At 39.2% G+C, this 23377-nt stretch overlaps 1 protein-coding gene across 2 annotated transcripts in view; it reads right to left on the reverse strand.

Moving 5' to 3' along the window:
- Positions 1-8356, reverse strand: part of SPOCK3 (SPARC (osteonectin), cwcv and kazal like domains proteoglycan 3) — a 153133-nt gene extending 144777 nt beyond the window's left edge. For both annotated transcript variants that reach the window (XM_090138488.1, XM_031613840.2), the window contains exons 1-2: positions 8240-8356; positions 7876-8055 (exon numbers count right to left, since the gene is read on the reverse strand). In XM_090138488.1, the coding sequence (XP_089994614.1) occupies positions 7876-8055 (180 nt within the window). In that variant the 5' untranslated portion in view covers positions 8240-8356. The remainder of the gene's footprint in view (positions 1-7875; positions 8056-8239) is intronic.
- Between the last annotated feature and the right edge of the window lie 15021 nt (positions 8357-23377).

The following is a 23377-nucleotide window of genomic DNA, read 5'->3' on the forward strand; positions in this document are numbered from 1 at the left end:
GCAAAGTATAAGAAAGACAAATGAAGCACCATTTCTACTCACTGTCATATTTGGGCCAAAGGAGGAAACACCCCAGATCAAACTGGCATGAATTTAAATGGCATTCTCCCTTATCCTGCTGCAAAACATAGATATGCTGCTTAGATCACCACTTCCCTTAGCAGTCAAGTCTTTCTTAATCTACACCAGTGGCACACAGCCTCCTAAAGCCCAAAATACTTTTGCCCAACTAGAATTTCCAGGCTTAATACAATGTCTGGATATCAGTTAATGAGCTATTATATTCAGACATAAGCATGTTATCAGATCCAACAGTCCCATTTGGCCCTACCTTTTATGAATGAAAAGGGTTCTCAGTGTTTCACATTGGCTTCCTAAATATGACCAAACTGGCTAATGTATTCTGCCTAAGGATGGAAGGGCACATTATACAATGGATTCCTGGTGTTGATGCTTTGCATACCAATGGACTGATTCTGTTTACGAGAATCATTGTTTGGGTTTTCTGCAACAGTGATCTTGTAGTCATGAACACTACCACCAAATCCTCAAAGAGACAAGCATCAATAAATACATCTCCTACACTTTGCATATTAATAAGTTTCCCCAGTTTCAACAAATAGCTGTCAAAACACAGGGTATTTTCCATACTCAGAAGCATACACAGAGGAGTAAGTTCTGTCCTTATCACTGCTACACAGGTCTAACAACAGAATGAAATTCACCATCAGTGCAAACTCAACAAATGTCAAAGGAGTTTATTTTCAGCTGCAGACAAGCTTAAGGATAAGTGCAATATACAGAATTATTTGATGACTTGCAGACTTTTTTTTAGAGAGATTATGAACAGACTGAGAATGAACAGTCTACTTTGAATCAATGATTACACATCACTTGAGAAAATAAACAAATAGTCTTTTATTCTGCAAGAAAAAAAAAAAATCAAAGCCTGGACAGCCTTTAGTATACAGAATATTAAGGGAAGTGTTTCCATAACTTAGGAAAACGCAAGCCATCCAAACTTTCTGGTATCTTTTAAACCTATTCTCTTAACTTGTGAAGTTATCAACAGAGTGAAAATATTCTCACTGAAATGTAAAGGTTTTGTCACAGGTTAGAATATCACATCAGACCTTTGTGTTCTGTCCCTAACTCCCACCACACACTGTCCCATCTTTCTCAGGTAAACCATGAATTCTTCCAGTAATTTTCACTATTGTAAGGTAACAGTATGAAATGAAGAGAAATGAAAAAGCAAGAGCAAAAAATCATCCAAAAAATCTAACAGATAACTAAAGGCTGCTCACACCAGGTAAGCATTCAGTAGAGTGTTGATCACCAAAATTACCAGCACAAGTCTCTCTTCAAGAGATTTAATTTCATACAAAAATAACACTTAATACCATGTAGTATGAGGGCTGCTCTGAAAAGAATGTCTCTTATTTTACTACGTTGGCCTGCAAGACCAGAGGTGAATGTTGGTGGTACAGCAGTAGAGGCTGAACCTTCCCATCAGCATTCCATTCCATTCTGTTGCCCTGTTATAGATGGCAGCAAAGGGACAGTCTGTCAAACTGGTGCCTGACATGGAAGCACATATGAAATGAGGAAGAAGTTGCACCTGTCAATGCTTGCTGAACATTTATGGAGACCAAAAATGGATTCTATATTAGCACAGTGAGGTGGTGGGCAGTGAGGGCATCGTACCAGCTGTGAAACACCTCCGCTGGTGCAAACTGTTACAAGTGTCATATTCATGGTCTCATTAATCTCTGGCAAATATATGTAGGTAATGGTGGCGACAATGAAAAAAAAAAAATAATTAGTTTTGTAGCTGAGAATTTGCTTTAATAATGTTGTTATGCTCTTTGTATTTGTTGAAGTTTCCGTGGAAATAAATAGAAGGCATTACTTTCAGAACGAGCTACACGTGTCATTATTTACAATCACTGCCTTCTTATTTGTGTCTACAGCAAAAAAGACAGGTTTCGGCATTAAACATCACGAAAGTGAGATTGGCTGCATCAGAAAAATGATCTGCTCATCTGTGGCTATTAATGCATTCTGATATTGCAGAATGGCTGAGGTTGGCAGGGCCCTATGGAAGTCATCTGAGCCAACCCCTGCTCAAGCAGGACCACGTCCAGGCACCTTCTCAGTATCTCCGAGGAGGGTGGTTACATCAGATTAAAATACATATCTGCACAACAGCATAGATCTGTTTGTCAACTCAGTATTTTTAAAAATACCTACATTAGGAAGATATCCATAAAGCATAATTGAAGCTATTTAACAAAAAAGTATATTTCGTGTACTGATAAGAAAGATAAATAAATACATTGCCTAGAATTAAAGTCTCCTTATGCTTGAAAATTCAGGAGTTGCTCTAAAACTACCCGTGAAAAAAATAACCAGCTATTAACTGGAAGGAGATTGCTTTCCTTATTTCATGAATGGGAACTGTAGGTATCCAGCAGCTCTTGGTGGGTGTTAGTTTAAATTTAAGTACCTAGTAAGGGAAAGAGTTAAACTTGAAAACTGGCCAAGAACTGCAAAGAAACTGAACCAGACATTGCTCTTCCCTTCCACAGCTAGTTGTTTCAAATGCTTCAAAGATTATGAAGTAACAGGACAAGGAAAAACATAAAAAATAAAGAATAGATGGTTTCTAAAAGCAAACATACTCTAATTGCACTTAGATTCTGCTGCTTTCTACATTCATCTTCCCCTAATAATATCCAGCCATCTTTCCGTCCTGATTATAAAGCAAAGACAGCCCATGCAGTTGCTATTACTGTTACCACCTATTAGTGTATTACAAATCTATTTATACTACACAATAATAAGCACAGATGGATACAGTCAATCCCAATAAGATTTAATGGTAAGACAAGAGAACAGTGGGTATCCATCCCCACTAAACAACCTACCGCAAATAAAATAAAGATTATTCTTCACAGAAAGGAGATAAAGATAAGATGAAACGATGTTATCAGCTTTCCCTTAGATTATGAGGCCAGTCTAAGGAAAAGCACATTACAGTTTACTTAACTCCTCAATGTTAGCTATATAAAGAGCTTCCAAGCTAATGCCTTCCAAGAGACAGAGTTCAGTATCAACAATAGTTTGAGGCTAGCAAACTCTATAGACAAACAACACTCGATACCAGAAACAAGCAGCAAAAAAAGACTAGAGGAAAACAAACAAACAAAGCAACCTGTACATGAGAACAAGCAAAAGCTACACACGGAAGAATTAGAAGCCTTTATTTAAAATACATAAGGAACCAAAAGCTAAGATTTCCAATACAACTTTCCACGTTTGGTTAACAAGCGGTCAACAATTATAAAGCTTCTTAAAATTCCCTTAACTTTCATGCAAATTCCTCATATGTTCCTGTATTTCACCGTTAAGAAAACCATGGTCAATTCTTACTCTATGAGTTCCATTTCAAAAGTAGTTATCATTGCTGAAGGCATGTAACACTCATTCTTGCTCTCCAAGGTTTCTAAAGTTTTTCATCCTTTGCCACGTTAATAAAAATAAAAGATTATACCAAATAAATTCAACAAGAAAGCAAATAAAGAAAAAAAAACCCCGCAAAGACTGACACCATTTCAGAATAGCTGATAATCAGTTGCCAAATAACCAACTGGCTTGGGGAGAAAAAACAAGTACTGAGACTCAGTGCCCTTATACAAAAAGGAATTTGAAGTGTTTTATTCCTCATCCTTTTACCCTTCCTCTAACTTACGTCTATGGCAACTTAATGAAGAAGTTGACCATTCCTGCTTTGCAATTCATTTCTTTTCCATGTTTCTGTAAATATACAGAATAAGATGTAGCATAAGAGCTCACCCCCCACTAACAGGGGAAGAGATATCTTCATGAATCAATTTCGACAGCAAATGAATGAGTTAATATTAGCAATGAAAGACTGATGAGTGCTGTACTACCCAATCCTGAAGACTGACCTTCTCTAAAACACTTTCATGATCCTTTTTTTCATTCCTTTCCCTTCTATCATGTGCATATTAGTGACCTACATACTATCTGCAATCCTTTTATTTCCAAGCAAAAGCTCACTTTAAGACCACAACTGGCTGCTGGCTATATTTCAGTCCTAGATGACAGAAGCAGCAAAACTACTTTCAACTGAAAAAGAAAAAAAGCCTATCACCCTAGTCTATCACTGAACAGATTGTAGAGCAGCTGGTTTCACAACTAAGTTCAGCAGTTTGTACCTTTAAAGAAACTAACGTTTTAATATAATGACATAACCACCTTTTGCATTAATTGCATACTGGCATCAAGAGCTGAAAGACCATTACCTTCTCATAGACAGACTGGAAAAGATCAATAGAAGCAATAAGAAAAAAAAAACATAGACAAAAAAATAGACCTGGACCAAAGCACATGCTGCAAATGAAGTCAATACTCACAAGTAATATATAAAGAATCACTAAGTAATATGTAAGTAACAAATACTGTCCACAATGAAAGAAAACTGAGGGCCAGCATTCAGCCAGATTGGAGACCTCTGGACCACACAGGAGAGAAGTATTTCACCACAGCCACAAGAATCAGAAATTTCTTAAGAAACTTTTCTTCATTCACTATTATTAAAAGAAAAGCAACTTCTTTAAGGGATAAATGTAAATAAGTTTCCAGTTTTCACTGGTCAAATAAATAACAAGGCACTACCAGTCACCCCGTGTAACTGTGCCATAGTGGATTTCTTTGGAGTTTGTTTATATCTGACAAACATGTTTCCTTTCAAAATACCTAGCACGTCTTTGATTCACAAGTTTAAATTATCACCCCACTGAAATGAATAACTACAAATCACTAATATGCCAGCCAAATAAAAGAGAATGGTCCTCTACAGCAGCAAGTGAAATCTAGCACGTAAGACATTTACTATGTTATCTTCCTAAAGAACACATGAACAGGACCATGCAACACCATTAACCAATTCTATTTTAAGGAGAAATAATCTTCACTTTAAAAAAACCACAGTTTTTCAATATAAAATATCTATCTAGTCCAGCCTTCATCGATGAGACGACAAAGAATTACCGACATAACAAAATGTGAGATAAGACTCCCTCATCACAGCATTTATTAAAGAACTCCAAATCCCAACAAGGAACATAAGCACAGGGGGTAGGCAGGACATCCTACTGGCAGCCAAAGCAGCCTTACCAGGCAGTTTGAAAAGTCATAAAGAAAATCCATCAACTCTGAGACTTATTTATTTAGTGACAGACTAAAAAGCTGCTTCAACTCAGCAACTGCACTGCAGGAACAAGCAGATAGGGTTAAAATAACTTCCTACCGAGCACCTATGGGCAAAAAATAAGCAGGACTCTGTAACTCAAAGTGTTAACTTCACAGGTACAAGTTGGAGGAGCTGATCTCTGACATGATGAATATGCTTCCCTTGCACTCGTCCCACCGAGTCTCAAGATGTGAAAAGACAGTCTCTAACGAGTGCCCAGCTTCCCACTGATCCATATTTAGGCAAAGCAAAGCAAAATCCTTGCCTGGGTTTGTTTCATTATTTTCAAAAGATTTGTCAGAACGATCAAGATCTTTCAAGAGAGCTGAAGAGTCATTACAGTTTTGCCTGAACAAAGTACTGAAGAGATGTCTGCTAATATCAGCATCACGTTAATATCAAACTTTTTGCTGGCAAGCCTGACATTTTGTAGAACGTTAAGGTTGTTGGGTTTTAGTTTTCCTCTAAATTTAACATAATAGGTAATCATATTGTGGCTTAGCTTTTGTAGGGGTTCCCTTTCTCTATAACTATATTCATTCTCACTGTGACCTAAAACTCTTAAGAAACTGAGCCAATGAGCCAGAAGTCAGGGTCATTATCTTCCACATTAATCAGTCTTGTCAGCTAAGTCTGAAGTTAAGCCGTTAAACACTTCTTTTCACACCAGAATTCCATCTCACCCATGCATCCGCAGGGTACTTAAAGCCCACAAAACACCCTGTTCAGCGAACAGAGAATAAATTACAGACACGGGCCTGGCATACATTTGTTGCAACTCTGCAAGGCAGCTATTTCCCCATGAATTCAAAACCAACAAATTACAGTCATACACGAAGATTTACTAACTATCTAAACTACAGAACGTTAATAAAACGCCTCCACCATCTTCTATTTACAAGATGATAATTGATCGGCACATCTTGAAATGTATTTTTCCTGCAGCGAATGCTTGTGCAGGCAGATTAACTCATAATTTTCATTTATTTTTTTTACAGCTATGAATGACTGAAAATCATCCATGCTGTAATAAGGGATCACCTGGTGGAGCATGAGGATCATCTGTAAATATTCCATCTCAAGTAGTAATCGAAGGGATATAAGCATTCTGCACAAGAAGCACAAGCTGACTCCTCTCTGAAGTACCAGCCTAACAAAACTTCCACAGCGCAGAAATAAATAAGGCAGCCTATTTGTAAGTGGCTTCCCAAGAATCAGTATGCAGCACTTTCTCAGAGCAGTCACTCCCAAAAGCCCTTGGGGACACCTACTTGTCACAGAATAAATTATCTGGCTAATATCCAGCATTACAGTGTATGTCAGCGGGGACCCGGGAGACAGGCATTAGACAGCACTTAGCTTCTTCAGCCTTGCAGGTCAGTCCTTGCATAAATGACTTCGCCCAATTATAAAACGTAACTCATGCACTTATTTTGGTGCTTTTCAGCAGCAGCGTTTCATCCTAAAATATTTACGTAGCACTGCATGCTGCGTGGTTTTTCTTTCTTTCTTTCCAAAAACGATGGTCCCGAAGTAATGCTCCGCTGACCACTTTTCACACGCGTTTTTAGATCTTAACCTACTCCACGCAAACAGAAATATCACACCACCAGCGTGAGTCTTCCCAAACACTGACATTATTCTGCCTAATGGGAACTACTGTGGAAATGGATCTCCCACAACTCCGACAGGAACTCTTCTTCCCTGCTTACTTAACACAAACAGCCAAGTTTGCATCCCACACGTGGGACACGCACAGAGCTGTAGGAACACCACGAGCGTCTTCCAGCTCTGCGAGCAGAGATGCTGCTACTCGGTGCCGCTGCCTTCAGTTCCCTGCAGCAAACAGCGGCCACCGGCAGCCGCAGCACGAGAAACCTGTTGACACAGAAGTTGCAAACCAAACCCAAGGATCCCAATAAGCCACACGGGGAGGCTGAGAAGAAAATTTACTTCTCCCGCTTGGAATTCAGATATCCAAAGCGGACACGCCGGAGCACAGAGCACTGGAAGACGAAGTGAAAACGTTTTTCACGATAAGAAGCGAAACGGACTTTTGAAAATCCGTTCCATTTTAATTAAACTCGCCACAAACCACGCACGGCAGCCAGGCACCCTGAAGGACGAAGGCCACCTGCAGGCTCCGGCTTTCGTAACCGATGAGCACCGGGTCACAGAGGCTCCACACGCACGCTCCGGACACCGATTCCCGCAAGTCGCTCGGCGGACCTCGCCGCTCTCACACTCCCGGGTCTCCGGCGGGGCTCTGCGCTCCTCTGCAAGGTGAGCACGGCGGCGAGGGGGGTTCGCGTCAGCGCCGCCCGGGAGGGGAGCGGCCCGGCACGGGGCGGGGGACGCGGCGAACGCAGCACGCAGCCCCGTTCCGAGTGCGGCGCCCCGCACGGCGCATCCCGCTCAGCAGCGGCGGCGCACCGGGAGCTGCGCGGCCAGGGCTCCCCCCTACCGCCGCCGTGCCCGGGCATCACCGGCGCAAAAATAACGCTGGGGACTGGGGAGGAGGCGGGGGGGGAGAAAGTTGCGGTCGCCCCCAGCCCTCGCCGCCGCCCTCGGGCCGCGGCGAAGGCAGGACTTACGTCTCGGAATTTGTTCCACTGCCCGACCTCCTTGTCGTACTGGGAGATGGTGGTGAGCCATTGTTTATCGTCCAGAAAATTGCCGTTGTCCGCTCTGCCTCCGGCCGCCGCCGCCGCCGCCAGCGCCGGGCTGCACCAGGCTGCCGCGCACACGCACACCAGGGCCGCCGCCTTCAGCATCTGGGCGAGAGGAGACACGAGGAGCGGTCGGTTAGCCACCCGCGGGCGGCCGGCGGGGGACGGGAACGGCGCGCCCACCCGAGAGGGGCAGAGATGCGGGAGGGGAAGCGGGGAAAGGGAGCCCGAACGGCCGGGAAGCGGGAGAGACGGAGGGAGAGGCCGCGGCAGCCGCCCAGCCCGTCACCTTGCCGCAAGCCCCGCAACTGCGCTCCTCGCCGCGGCCGGAAAGGCGGCCCCGCTCCCTGCCCGCGCCGCCGTCTGCAGCCCCGCGCCGCGCCGCGCCACGCGCTCCGCCCGCCTCCGGCCCCGCCCCGCGCCTCCCCGCCCCGCGCCTGGGCTAACGGTCTGCGGGAGGGCGCGGAGCGGCGCGGCTCGCGGCTCCGAGGGGGGTCCTGAGGGGGGCCCGGCCCCTGCCCTCCGTCGGCGTCTCTAGCTTTGCGCCGCTGGAAGTTTTCTCCAGCTGCGCCGGAGCCTCGCTTCCCAAATTAAGCCTGCGACAGTCCTTGGACGGCCGCGGTCTCGATAAGCTTGAAGTGATTTCGGGATAACGGCTTCCCGTGGTTGGGGCTCGCCAGTCGCCTCTGAGCGCTGCCCGCGTTGTCCCTGTTGTCATCCTCTGTGCGTTCTTCCCTGCCCGGGCGGACTTCGCACTGCAGCCATCACTCGGGCTGCAGGGACATCTCTTTTTCTTCCCAACTAGTTACACCTAATTTAGAAATCAGCCAGCTGCATAACTAGTTCAGTTCCCTCCGCGGCGTGGCTCGCTCCGTGTTTAATTTCGAGTTCAATCTGCAGCCCGTTGACCTATTTCACTGCCTTTCCCGCATCTGTTCTATTCCCAGGTCTGAGCAGAGCTCCTCTCCTCACATCAGCAATGGGTTCTGCATCAATATCTGGGCGTCTGGGCCTTCCCACATCCCAGCACTGAGCCAACTGCCAGGCTGGTGGGGCCTCTGGGAGCACATGGATGGTACTGAAAAAACAGAGCGAGGAAGGAGTGAATGCGAGGGCAGAGAAGGGAAGAGGCACCCCGTGATGCTCGCTGCAGCCCACAGATGGCAAAGGTCACATCCAACTGTGGCCTGTGGAGAACCCGTGGTAGAGTACATCTTCTTAGAGAACAGTGGCCCTTGGAGAAGCCATGCTGGATCTGTGTGAGAAGGAACCACGGGGAGAAACCATGACTGACTGCACTGCCCTCCGTTCCCATCCTGCTGGTTGGGGCATACATTGCTTTGTTTCCAATGAAGTGGAGCCTAGCTCAGAGAAGGAAGAAACGTCCTTACCAATATTTATCTTCTTGTTTCTCACTATCCACATTAGCAATTAACATTTTTAACTAGCAGCAAATTATTTTTGTTCAGGCTTTTTTTTGTCTGCAGGAGCAATTGGCAAGCAGTCTCCCTGACTTTGCTTTAATCCAGGAAATGTCTCATCCCTGTGTATCCCCATTCTCTCCTGGTCCTGCTGATGGGATGTGTAAGAGACTGGGTGCATGTCAAGGCTGCTAGAGGTACATGACCAGAATACAGCACTACTAGCACAGCATCTGAAAGTATCCTTCACAGTAAAAGCAGCTACTTTCAGACCTGAAACTATGTCCAGGTCCATCAAGACATTCTTAGATTTGATGAGCAGAAATAATGCCACTTTATGTGAAGAGATGTGAATATGAGATTGTGATTGATCCTACCAAGTTTTTAGTTTGGTCCTAATCTGAAGTATGAATTGAATCCACTAGTCTGCATCTTACACTACGTAATACTTACCGTTCTGTTCCTAAACCTGTATCACTGAAATCAATGAGAATCTTATCACCAGAGAGATGCAGAGGATGACTGCAAGATTAGGATTTATGTGCCTGACTGAAAATGCAACCTACCCAGAATAATATTATATTTTCTAATAAATGAATCATAAAATTCAAAGCAAAGGGATGGAAGGACTGGACAGAGGCTAAATAAGAATCAATAAAATGGTCATGTTGTTCTCAGGGGGGTTATAGAGTCAGTCCCTTATACAATCATCTTCTGACAATCCAGTTTGTGTTTGTCAATCTTCATGTTAATTTCCTGTAAGTCCCTTTGCCCTTTGGCAAAGATTTCTTTAGTCCTGATGATTTATCCTCTCATTCTCTTCTTTTTTTCTTTTTTTTTTTAAACTATTAAAACTTTTGAAGAAGATCCCAACTCCTTATTTCGTGCCTTCATTCACCTAGCAATCCAGGTAATCCATTTTGGTTTTCCTTCATCTGCATTTATCAGCTAGGGCAATGTTATTCAGTACTTCAACTCATCTTTCTGTAGATCTTTCTGTAGAACGGGGATAAAAGTGGTTGGGATTTATGTTCAGTAAAATTTCTTAGAAGAGGAAGCTCTGATACAGTTTGGGTTTTACAAAAGTTTAGTTGTGATTTGTCTGAAAAGTGCTCTTCCACACCTATGACTGCAGCTTCTCCTGACAACACATACTAAATGATCAATTATACGTAATTTTGCCTGAACCAAGCTATTTGAAGCCTTTAATAATTCTAAATGTATTCCTTATAATTTTAAGCACTCTGATCTTCACATAATTGGTTTAAGAGCCTCATTCTGATCAAGGACTTAACACAAGTTGGTAATTCCATTTCTTTGAGCGCACAAGAAATGATGCTTGATTGAAATGGCATTTTGAAGATGCAGAACTAAGAAGTTTTCTTCTTAATAATTTCACTACTCTTCAAAGATCTAATTTTTCTATCTTGAGAGTTATTCTTTCCTGTACTTCAAATCTAAGTGCATTTCTCACAGCAAGTATATCTGCGTTGTTACATACTGATGTGCCTAACAATGGTGTCTTTAAAGATATGACAGGGAATCCAGTTCTGCAGTAGCGATAAGAGAATCATGCTAATGGTAATAGTTACATCATTTTAAGCTAAGATCATAGAAACTCCGAGTTACAACTCTTCTCATCATTGTACTGTTAAGAAATATCGCTGTTATTAGTAAAAAAAAAAAAAAAAGTGTCTTCTCAATTTCAAAATTCAACATACGATATATTTTCCAAGTGTTCAGAAAGACAGATTTTTCCAATATTAAAGCTGGCTAGTTGGTGGAGTCTACAGAGGGATAGTAGGGGAGACGCTGTCACTGGCAATGTACACATCCAGTATTTAGTGATGGTCATAAACACATGTGGAAAATGATGGAGAGTGGAAAAAGGGAGAGAATACATAAAATATGTAAAAGGGTGCTGGAATCTGGGATGCCAAGAGCTGCATTGGAAGAAAAGTTTATACGTACATCTTAATGGAACAGAGGAGATGTGCTGAGAAATTATTAAGAAATTGAAAGAAATGTGCACCCTGGAAAATGTCTCAAAAGTGCTTGACCCCCCTCCTGCAAATGAAAGGCGCTAATGCCTGAAGCTCATGCAAATATAATGATGTGGCTGGCCCTTGCAGACGATAAAAACGATGTAAAAATTTCTTGCTGGAGAAAATCTCAAGGGAACATCCAGCCATCCCACAGCCCACAAGCAAAACCAGCTTTAACTTGTCAATCCTGGCATATGTCGATCTAAATCCATTCTCAGACCGTCAGCAGAGTCTGTCAGTGATGGAAACTGCACACTTAATCTATGTCAGTGACTTTACTTTCTAACTTTAGGACATGTTTTCGATACTTGAAATTAGTTTTTCTTATTGCAGTTTAAGCTTGTAATTTCTTATAGTGCATCCTCATCACTGTAAACATGAAAAACAAATTGCTGTCTCCCTTTGTTCCATTTTTTTTTTTTCCATATTAGAAGCTATTTGATTCCCATCAAACATTTCCTCCCTATAATTTTTATTTTTTTTTAAACCATATTTTTACCCTGTTCTTTCAATTTTATGCCATGGTTTTGAGATCTCCCTTCACTTCTCTACTATTCTTTTCCACCTTTCAAATCAGTCCTTCCTGATTCTTCATCATCAGTGCTCTGAAGCCTAGAATACCTTGCTTATACCTACCCACTGCTGATTACAGCAGCAGGATTGCTTCTTATAAATAGTTTGGCTTTATATGATTTCTTCTGTCAAATCTATGCAGTCTGGCTTTATATGATTTCTTCTGTCAAATCTATGCAGTCTGCTATGCATCTTCTTGTTATCATCCAGATGCTTAGAAATAGTGTACTGAATTATCTGGTCCTGCGTTTTCTAGGAATTGAGAGTTGGAAAACAGGGGTTTAATTTTCCCCTTTTGACCCACTCTCATTTTGAAGGCACTTTAAAAAATAACCCTTTTAATTTGCTTTTTTAACAGTTGTCTGGTGCCCTACTTGCACTCCATAGCTTCTCAAAAGCAAATCTGAGACTCTTTCAGAGAGTTGTGTAAATATACAATAGAAGAGTTCATAAAGTGATGAAGATGATCACATTTTAATAAAAATTGTAAAACAGAATGGTTACAAAGCCTTATTTAAACTCCTCCTTTTTCCTTGTCATTGCTGTGACAGCTGAGCTAACCAGCTACATGGCTTTGACCTTCGGTACACAGGTTTTAAATACCTGTTTCTTCAGTTTTCTGCTTGCTACATTCCTTCTGCACAAAGGGCACTTCCCATTCTTTGGCCCTCTTTATATTAATACAGTGTTCATAATGATTTCTCATCAGCCTTGATGAGAAATCAAGGTTACCGGCTACACCTCAGCTTCACCTTGGCTTGTGATATTTGTCTTGAACTGTGTGAAATATTCATCTCTAGTAATATTCTTTGACTTACATCTTCAATTTCAGACCGAGGCAGACCTCAAGAATTTAATACGTTTAGACTTCTATGACTTTCCCTATTCTTCTGCTTTTATTGCAAATTAATCCTTAATATTTACCCTTTTGAGTAAATGCTTTGCGATGCTCCCAGATCCCCATTCTTCAGAAATGTAATTAAATTGCTAACTGTGCATCTCTACTGACACAACTACTGTAAGAAAGCACAAACAAGGATCCAGGCACCACAAGAACTCAGGTGATTAGCATGAAGTACATATCCATACAGTATTATTGTCAGTTTATGTACCCATCAGAATAAGGCACTGATGGATAGGCTTGTCCAGGATAGGGGCACAAGACAATCTCAAGACAGAGCTGGGCTAATTCCTCACAAGTTTAGAAATGGAAAGGAGAATAGCTGCTCATGGACATGACAACTCTGCCTGACATCTTACGTCATTGTTCTGCAACTCTGTACAGCCTCATCAATGGAAGAATTAGTGCTACGTACTGGAATGGAACTCAAGCTTGCACAAACAGAAGAGTTGTTATGAGTTTGAGTTCAACATCCAGAGCTTTTAAACACAGAAGAATCTCACTTTTTATATAATACAAATGGCATAAACTTATCCTTTAATTTCTACGCTAACTTTAGCAGTTAGTTTAGAATCTATTCAACCTAGCCAGAACCTAGCAGTAGTGACCAGAACCTATTCAAGATAACATCTTCTCTGGACCTCATTTTCTACTTCAACTACTGAGTATTTTCAGTTATTGTCAGTGAAAGCTAAGGTTAAATCTATAGGAAAAGCTGTAATGAAATTTTGTATTTCCAGATATTCAAAAATGTAAAATGCTCTTCATATCCAGCAAACAATTTACTGTGTTTTAAAATTTAGAGCATAGTAACAGATGGTGTCCCACTGGCAAGATTGATCTTGCATGTCAAATTTCTTTTGATGATGTTTATTAATTATAAACTGAGAAGTCTTCTCACTTATCCATTCCCGTAGTTCTGTAAAAAACCTTTCTAATCAGAGGTAGGACATAATAGGAAATAATATATAGGAAATAATAATTTGATACTTTGGATGAAACTGTGACATGAAAAGTTAATTGTTGCCAGATTCATTAAAAAATAAAAAAAAAGTCCTTTAATTGTGATGTTTGGGTCTGAAACATATTATAAAACTGCTAGAAAAAGAGGCATGGAGTTGAGCAATGCTAATGAAAATCCACTTGTACAACTTATCCGAGTGGTTGTTTCTATTACAACCAAAACTTGAGGATAAAGTATATAATGAAACACTTCTTGACAAATCCCATGCCAGATAGTTACTATGCAAGCTAGGTCTTCCTAATTTTGAATAACAATGAAAATAAAAATGAAAAATGCATGTGATATATCCACAGAAAACTTTTTTCTCCGTTTTCTCTCCTCTGATCTACTCCAAAACCACCTCTCCTGCTTTTCCTTACTTACTATGGATCTCACTAGCATCTCTTAAGAAATGCCTGCTCATCATACAAGTTGAAAAATCCACGAACTATTCTATTCGCTGCGGTTGATTAAACAGGTGGGGGTCCTCTTTCATTCTGCATTTACTACTTTTTCCTCCTTCCTGATAGTTTCTCACAGCTGGAGATTTTCAGCCCTATTGTAGTCTCCTCATTTTAGCAAAGTTCTTTTGGCATGCTAATTAATCTCCTCTCTAATGTTTACTCTCCCTGACCACAAGCCATTGTCTGCTTTTACATCTTATTTTGAAGAGACTGGGTTCTTAAAATCCTTAAATGTCTCTCTTAACAATGGCTCTAGCCTATACATGAGATGACAAACAACGCAATGATTAAATGCCAAATAAAATTCTAACATTGCAGCGTTTGTCTTTTTTCAACATTCTGCACAGTTCTATTTATGAAGTAAAAGTTACATGTATGTAAATAAAATAAACTAGGAAAATATTCTTGGAGAACAAAAATGAGTAGCTATAGAAAATAGATACTAATTTGGCATAGCTTTGTGCCTGTGAAAGAAGGAAATCTTTCCAAATTTAAATAACGTAAAGACTTAAGGGAATCAAAAAAGAGAAAAATAAACATTGGTTGATCAAACATAAGCACATTTCCTTGTGCACAGCACAAAGGCCTTCCCCAATGAGGACCCTGCGTGTTGTAAAGATGATGGGTTGACCTGAAATGCTTTATTTGACTAACTGTAGGTTGATTAATTAAACTTTGGAATTAACTAGCAACAGTGATGCAGTTTACAGTCTGGTAGAACCCACTATTCATCATCCACTGAAAACAAATGTGTGAAGACGGTTGGACTAGATGATCTTATAGGTCATTTCCAACCTTGTGATTCTATGATTCTATGATTCAAATCTTTACCTTGATGTAAGTCTGGAGGACTACATGTATTCAAGAGAGATTTGCTCTGAAATTTACTGGAATTTAGGGAGTGCTATTATGAAGATTTATTGATACAACCATATTTTAATAATAAAAATCATCGTTTTCTTTTATATAAAGGAACTTGTACTGCAACAGAGGAAGATGAATCTTACTCACTTTTACAGTCAGATCACAAACCACATCTATTCTTTGGCTTTGTTCCTGTACTTTCAGAAGATATTTCATAATTACATGGTTTTACTTTACTGGCGTATTTTTCTTCTTCAAAACCAGTTGGAGCCAAGTCCATTTCTAATAAAACACCTAATTTGATGAGAGTACACATTGGAATCCATTACATTATTATGCTTTGGTCCTGCAGGCACTGTTGCACATGCTGTATATCTTAGCTTGTTACTAAATCATTTAGAGTCAAGACAGGGCTATTATGTGCAATTCCTTTACAAACAGCCACGATATAAAGTCTAGGTCTTTGAAGCTATTTTTTTTTTTTTTAACAAGTATGTGCTGCAACATTTTAACTTACTACGTGATTTTAAATGAAATGGGTCATTGCAAATACTAAGTTTGGATTTTTATGATATAACTCTGAAAAACTTCTGGGCACTTGCACCTGATTTTAAAATATGAGAGGTCACTGCAGGACAAAATCTTTTCAATAACTTATTGCCTGCTTACAGAAATATCATTATTAAATCATATATTAAAACCAGCTATACCTTTCTCATCTTTGTCACTTTTTGTTTTTCAGAATCACTTCCTTCCAATTCATTGCCCTCTGTATGATTTCCACAACACAAATACCTGGTCATTCTTTTATTTAGTTTAATCTCTTTCTTCTTTCCTCCCATCACTTCTTTTTTTTCAGCTGACTGCTTTGGCTGTATCTTTAACATAATAAATAATCAATCGCGTATTTGACCTATTTCAGAAGTGGAAAATTGTTGTGAAATGAGAAGGATACAATACAAACAACACTGCTGTAGACTAGATCTGTTCTTCCAGATTACTGGGGTTGATAAAACCATAGGGAACATATTGGCACCAATTTGTAAGTTACTGCAGCATTCAGCCAAATCTCTCTGTATTGAGTCTGTCATTTGCTCATCTTGCATAGGCAGTAGTGTTTCAGGTGTTTTAATCAGACACTAAGGCAATATTTTGCTATATGATCATTCTTGTTACTATTTTATCTTTTTCAGCTCCTTCAATATATGGACAAGTCTGAAACATGACAGTCTAAAGGAGAAAAAAAGAAAAAGAAAACATAGCTAAGGAATTTAGGAAAGGGTGACCTAGCTACAGGACATGCTACGGATAATCCAGTTAGATGTTGTTAGGGTTTTTTTTTCTGCAAAATCTGTTTTGTTTTGTTTTTCCCATGAGATACTAGTTCTGCTTATGTAGTGTGGATTTTCATGTAGCATAATAAAAATTAATCACTTTAATTAACCGAATTGAAAAATTCCATTTTGTCAAAAAGTAACTGAGCAGTAAGTTTCCAGGTTGGTCAGAATTAATTGTCTGCAATATATAGTTGCTCTATTTCAAAGACCAAGTTAATCAGATTTCCAGTCTCTGTGGGCCAGGTGTATGTCTAAACCTCAAAGGAGATCATGATGGATTGTAGAAGCTGTAGTTCAGCCATAGAGCCTGCTCAGAGACCTAGAAATTCCTACAGAAGATGTCAGGGCATAGACTTTCCATGTAGATTAGACATGAGGTAATATGTGAAAAGTATGTCTTTTTTTTTGTTTGTTTGTTTGTTTTGTTTTTTACACATAATGAGGAGACTGGAAGGCAGTTTAAAATCTGTTAGAAACTTGCATGCCCTTTACATAATGTTGATTTTCCTTCAGGATAGCATGGCTCAAAGGGCACAAGATACTACGGGGAGAATTACCATAAATCCAATCTCAAATCTATATTCCTCTAATACAGTGACTTTTCCACATATTTAGGAAACTATGTCTTCTCAATGTGGACCTATACTATACCAAATAGTTTGGTATAGTTTTTGAATAAATGTTTGTTAAATGTGTGCTTTAAAAAGGTGGATTAAAGATGTTTGTCTGTAAAAAAAAAAAGACTAGTCTTAAAATTGGTTCAAGTCCATGCTCTAAAACTGACTTTATAGATCAATTTTATGCTTTAGTGTTAAGAATCCTTAAAAATAAATGCCGCCTTTAACAAATTTCATAGTCATGAATGCAAAAAATCAGTAAAAAACTAGAAGGCATTACTCAGCTCTCCCCCTTTCACATATCCATGTGAATGAGCATAGTCCTTCAGAGTTTGTAATTTATTCAGACTTTAATCCAACTAGATTTGACTAGACGAATAAGGTCACAAGTTCAATATTTCTACTGAAGTCTGTGCTCTAGAATAGGGATGCTATAGTTTCTCTACAGCATGTTTTGGTACGGTGAGATGCTGCCCCAAATAGCAGTGAAGTTGTGTCACTGTTCTGGTAATACACTGAGCTACAGACCAGATTCAGCAGACAGAGTGCAACCCACAGGATCCCATCTCCTCCAAAAAACACCATCAAAACTAAACAGAAGTGCAGATATTTAAGAACCCAGTCAACAAACCTTCCTTCCTCTGTCTACCTCTCCCTCCACACGCAGTTAGGCTATAAAGCAGACTATAAATTAATCTGCAACTAATAGCTCATCAAAGAGTTCTTGTTTGGATATTGTATTATATTTACTGCCCATTAGTTTTCTATTTTATTACAGTAAAATAGTAGTTAATAAACAACATAGCACTTTCAAAGACTCAAATTACTTAAATTGTAATTTTTCCATATCTATGTCACCAAAATCAGTTGTTATAATTTATAGTAAGGCTGATCCCTCAATATTATGTGTGGGCCTTTCTGTTTTTTAAGTTTCTGTATTTCATGTCACCAAAATAAACACCAAGGATCTCAGACTTCTTTCAATCTTCAGACCTGGCACAGGCCACAGAACTTCCCTATTATCATAGGTTAAAATCAGTAACATACAGGGCCTCCCCCAGGGTCCACTGTGCACCTCCAGGAGGCTGCTGGTGTTTCAGAGGAACTTAAGATATTCAGCCTAGTCCCTCCAAATACCAAAAGTTATAATGGAACTATAAGAGATATTTAAAAAAAAAAAAGGATTCTCCAAGGCTTTTTTCACTTGCTGGTACATGCACAGCTCTGGATTCTGTGGATATTCAGTTTTCACATGCAATTCTGACTGACAGCAGAAAGAAGAGTTAAGAACTTAGGAGTTTAATAATTGTCTGCATCTTTGAGAATCCAACCCGAGATATGAACATCCTTGAAGGAGGGATTATGCTATGTTTATTAAATTATACAAATACTGCCAAATTCTAAGAAAACACTGTCCTGGTTTTTCCAAAATATTGCATTGCATCTAGCCTTGTGTTTATGAGCACTCTATCAAAGAGCCATCTGTTCCTAATAACAAAGTTATTTTCAAGAATTAAAAGACAGGAACAGTTTGGTCACATGACAGAAGACCTCATCTTAATCAAGAATGAGGAACAGCCCCACTTTTGGTCACTCCCATCACGTCACATTGACATGAACCAGCACTGTATGTGGTCAACAGGGTCCTGATGCTGAGATGAGTCCGTCCTTTCTTTTTGCGAGAGAATCAGAAAAATCATGCTGTCATCTGAAGTGCTCTTGGCACAGGGAATGACATAGAGCTTTCTAATTTTCAGCATTTCACTGAAACTATCTCAGGAGCATGAAAATTAGCTGCAGAGTTTTTGAACTGACATTAGTTCTCAGACCAAAACGGAAGCTCGGCTGATAGGAAATATTTTGATGGACACCGTGCAGACATTTTCAGACAGTGTCATAGAGCTTGTGCATATGAAATTTTCATCTTGACATTTCCTGTCCAGAAATTGTTCTGAAAAGAGTTCATGGAATTGGAATAACTGAATCAAATTATAAGTTCCACGTAGAACATTAAAGGAACTGGTACATTGATTGATGTATGCCAGGCTACGTTAAATATGCTAGCAGTCTGCACTAATCATTGAGGACTTGAATTATGTTTCAATCTGATTATCCCTGATCCTAGGCCATGTGCAGAACAGGTATAAAGGAACAGGCAGCTACAGAACACGCAGTTAATGCTCTTCTTGTAAGAGAACTTGGTAGTTAAAATATAATTTGTTCTCTGTGTTTTTCCCAGCCTGAAAAAGCATGTGTCTATTGACTGAAGTGATTGTTGTTCTAACCCTATGTTGTGTTATAGGATGAGTTTTGCTAAGAGGTGATAGCAAACTAAAATGAAACATGAATACTGCAGTCAACTACTTTTGACTTACAATAGTGTTTCATGCTTTGTAGTGTCAACACTCCCCCCTTCTTCCCCTCTTCTTCATTCCTCCCTTTCCCTAACCCTGTGTGAATTGCCTTACCAATTGCTTTATGGATATAAATTAAGTATATTTTGTCCTACAAAGAGTGCCAAGCTACTTGCAGAGAATTAAAGTGCATGCCTGAGTTAGGATCTGAAGAGTTAGCAATGAACATACATAGAATATTTGGAAAAGTTTTATATTTTGTTTCTTTAAGTCAAAGAATAGCACATAATTTTCTTCAAAAATATATGGATAATGAATTAGACAAGGACTGACTAAAATTAATTATTAATTCTGACAATAAAGAGTAAGAATGTGGCAGGCTTAAGGCATCACTGAATTCTAAGCAGGAATAAGATTTTTAATAACACCCTTCTTGGACTGACAAGAAATCAAGAAAAAGATATTAAACATCCAATTTCCTCAAGAAACAGAAAAACTCCTTTTTTAAGGAGAAACCAGAATTTCTAAAATCAATTTTAAATTGAATTCATTCAGATCAAACAGTCAGAGCAATGTGACACACGGGCAATTATCAGTGTCTTTTTTACCTTTTAGTATTTACTTCAAGAAACAGAAAACTCCAAGCAGACCCGTGTGCACGTCCCCATCGCTGAGAAAACCTGATAGGATTGCACTTCAAGTTCCTTCTTCCTAATGTATTTAGGAGAGCAGTGCCCCCTAGTGATTTCTAAAATCTTTTTTTTTTTTTTTTTTTTTTTGAGATCAGTCAAGATGTAATAACTCAGCTTGCAGCTCTAAAACTCCATTCCTATACTTGCACTGTGTCCTAACATTGATGTTTTCATTCTGCTTCTCCTTAAGCTATTAATTATTAAAGTGGATAGCACTTGACAATGGGTGTTTCTCTTTGTTTCTTGCACTGTAATACCTGTAAAAGTCTTGCTCCTGGAAACCTTGCAGATGTTAGAAACCGTGCCCTTGGAGTCATCCAAAGCTGACTGGCACTCCAGCGTGATGCTCTTGAGTTTTAGACTGCTGTTCATTGAGAAGCTAAGGGAAGGGTGGCAGTCAATTCTAACAGCAACAGGCATTCTCGTCTCAGTACAAGCTTTTTTGTGTGTGTGTTGGTCTGTATTTGCATCTGAATTTCCTCCCAGCACCTCATTTCCCTCCTACATCAGTGCAGTAAGAATGCAAGCAGTGCCATTACATTGCAGCAACACAATACTAAGCATGCAAGTCTCGCAGTCTCCTGTGCAAATGTGCTTCCTTAGAAGACAACAGAACCTGGAATTCAAGTAGTGACAAGAGCACTCATCAGCTTTGTAGGCCACTTGAAATGCAAGCACAATTGTTTCATGGATACCAAGGAAACAAGACTACTTCTAAAACCTGAGTTAATAGATCTATGTGCATAGCAAACCATGTTATTGGCAGTGGGAATTTTCATGGAGAATATGTGCAGTCCATATAGTCAGACATTGTTATTTCTGCTTTTGGCAAATTTCACACAGAATGGCAGAACATTTTTAGCCAGTTTCCTCCAGGTAGTATTTTGTGCGAAAAAATTTAAGCAAAAACCACATTCACTGTTCATCATAAATTCACCTTTGAGAAAATAAAAGGAAAACTAAAGAAAAGAAAGAGCAACACTAAATCTAGTGTCTGCCCCATCCCTAGAGAACATAGTATGGCTATTGAAATGTCATAGACCAAGTTCATCCTTGAGAAAACCATTTGTACTGCAAGCAGATTGAGTGAGTCTGGGTTCCCCAGCTGAGGCACACCGAAGTGTTGGTCTTTTGTTCAACTTCTGCCTGAAGGCATTGGTCTCTAACAACTTCTGGCTAGCAGTACTACCCTGCTTTTTCACCTCCCAGAGAAGTTGTGCTAAACGCTCCTCTAAAATGTGCTACTGCCAAGATACCAGACCTTCAACCCTTTCCTCTGATCAAGACACTTTAAGTCATCTTCCCAGATTTGACCTAATAGAGCTGAAAAATGACAAATCTCCAGAAGTACTCAAGCACAGCAAAAAGGTTGAGCCTTCTTTCCATTAGTCTCCTTATAAGATCAGTTTCAGCACTGGCAGACTTGTCATTCAATAGTTTCTTGCCTGGACAGTCAGACAGCTCATAAGGTGTGCTATATCAAGATTTAAAAAAAAAAAAGAGAGAGAAAAGATACCTTGAAAAGCAGTATCAACTTAGAGAAAGGCTGCACTTACAGTTTTGATGTTTACTACTCATTGTCTCATCTTTGGTCGTTTTCTGTCTCTCATATAGGCTTGTTTATATATTCATTCTTCTGAGTGATCCTCATTTTAAGATGAAGGGATTCCAGTTCTACTACCTGATGCTGGTGGAGTGGGACTGCCCATGTAAGTAAAGACCATGTATGCCATTGCTTGAGATAACAGTCATGTGGAAGGCAAGGACAAACTAATTTATCTCCTTAAGAAGCAACGGCAAAGAGATGGAATAAGGGAAGTCTGAAAGTTGTGAGCAGCAATAAGACATCTGATTCTTTCCTTTTCTTATCATAACTGGAAACATGTTTACTGTCAAATGGTGAGAAATATCAAAACAGCATTACTCTCTACAATAACTATTCTTTACATTTTAGGAAAATATTCATTATCTGTTTTTCTTTTCCATACAGCATTTGGAAACAGCTTAAGGCTAGTAGGAATATCGTTAGCCAGTTTAATTTTCAAGTTTGGTTTGGTTTTCTCCTTCAATTTCAGTACTTCCTTATTTAACACATCTATATTAATAGTATGTGAACTGGTCTGGTGGTCAGGGTATGAATTTACATGTTTCAGTTTTGTAACTCACTATAAAGTCAATAACATACATATAAAACATGCATATTAATATTAAACAGATATTCAGGTTTTCTAGATGAAAGGAATACTGCTAGAACTTACACAGTGTGCTTTTTTCCCCTATAAAACCAGAATTTTAAATGAAAAGAACTAGTTTTGAGTGTAAAGTCATCAAGATCTTACAATACCTTTAATTATTCATTCTTTTCATGGTATTTATTTGTTTTTTAATATTTGCTTATCTGTTTCACAGAGAATTTCATTGTCTATCATTTCAATAGAACCACAGAGTCTAACTTAAGAGTAAGATCTAGGGATATATTTTCTTGTTCACACACTGGTAAACATGAAATATAATAAAAGCTGTAAGAAGTAATTAAATTGGTTAGCTATTTATCAAGCCTGCTGTATGACTGAAGTTAAATTGAAGCCATTTCATAAACATTGTTAGGTTAATTATGCTCTTCAGAACCCACTTCTGATGAGCAGCTTTACTTACTGCTTTACTTTTATATGTACAGCAGTTAAAAAACTTAAGAGTTCATTTTGCAGTTTCATGGTTACTATCACCTTTTCATTGGAAATATCAGTTAGTTTGAAAAGCCACACATCTTTTTTTCTCCATCACCCATTTCCATACACGTGTAATTAATATGGAGATGCAAAAGCCCTTTATGTTGATTTGTTTTTTTTTTTTTTTAAAGTCAGAATATAGGGTGATATTACAGCGATATAATATTAATATACAATGATATTTTGGAAGTCATTTTGTAGGCAGCAGTGGGAGCAATTTAAGTTTAAATCCTATTACTAAAGCTATTAAATTTTTAACTGAATAAGATAATTATTACTAAAGGATGCTTTCATGGCAATAGTCTTCTGTGATTATTATTATTAAAGGAAAAACTAGTTCATTACCCTATTTCAGCACTGGAAAAATAAATCCAGTCTTTTTGTCATTACTGGGCATATCTTGATGGATAATTTGCACAGAAGCCAT

Source organism: Phasianus colchicus, chromosome 4 (assembly GCF_987193195.1).
Source record: "Phasianus colchicus chromosome 4, bPhaCol1.hap1.1, whole genome shotgun sequence".
Taxonomy (NCBI): domain Eukaryota; kingdom Metazoa; phylum Chordata; class Aves; order Galliformes; family Phasianidae; genus Phasianus; species Phasianus colchicus.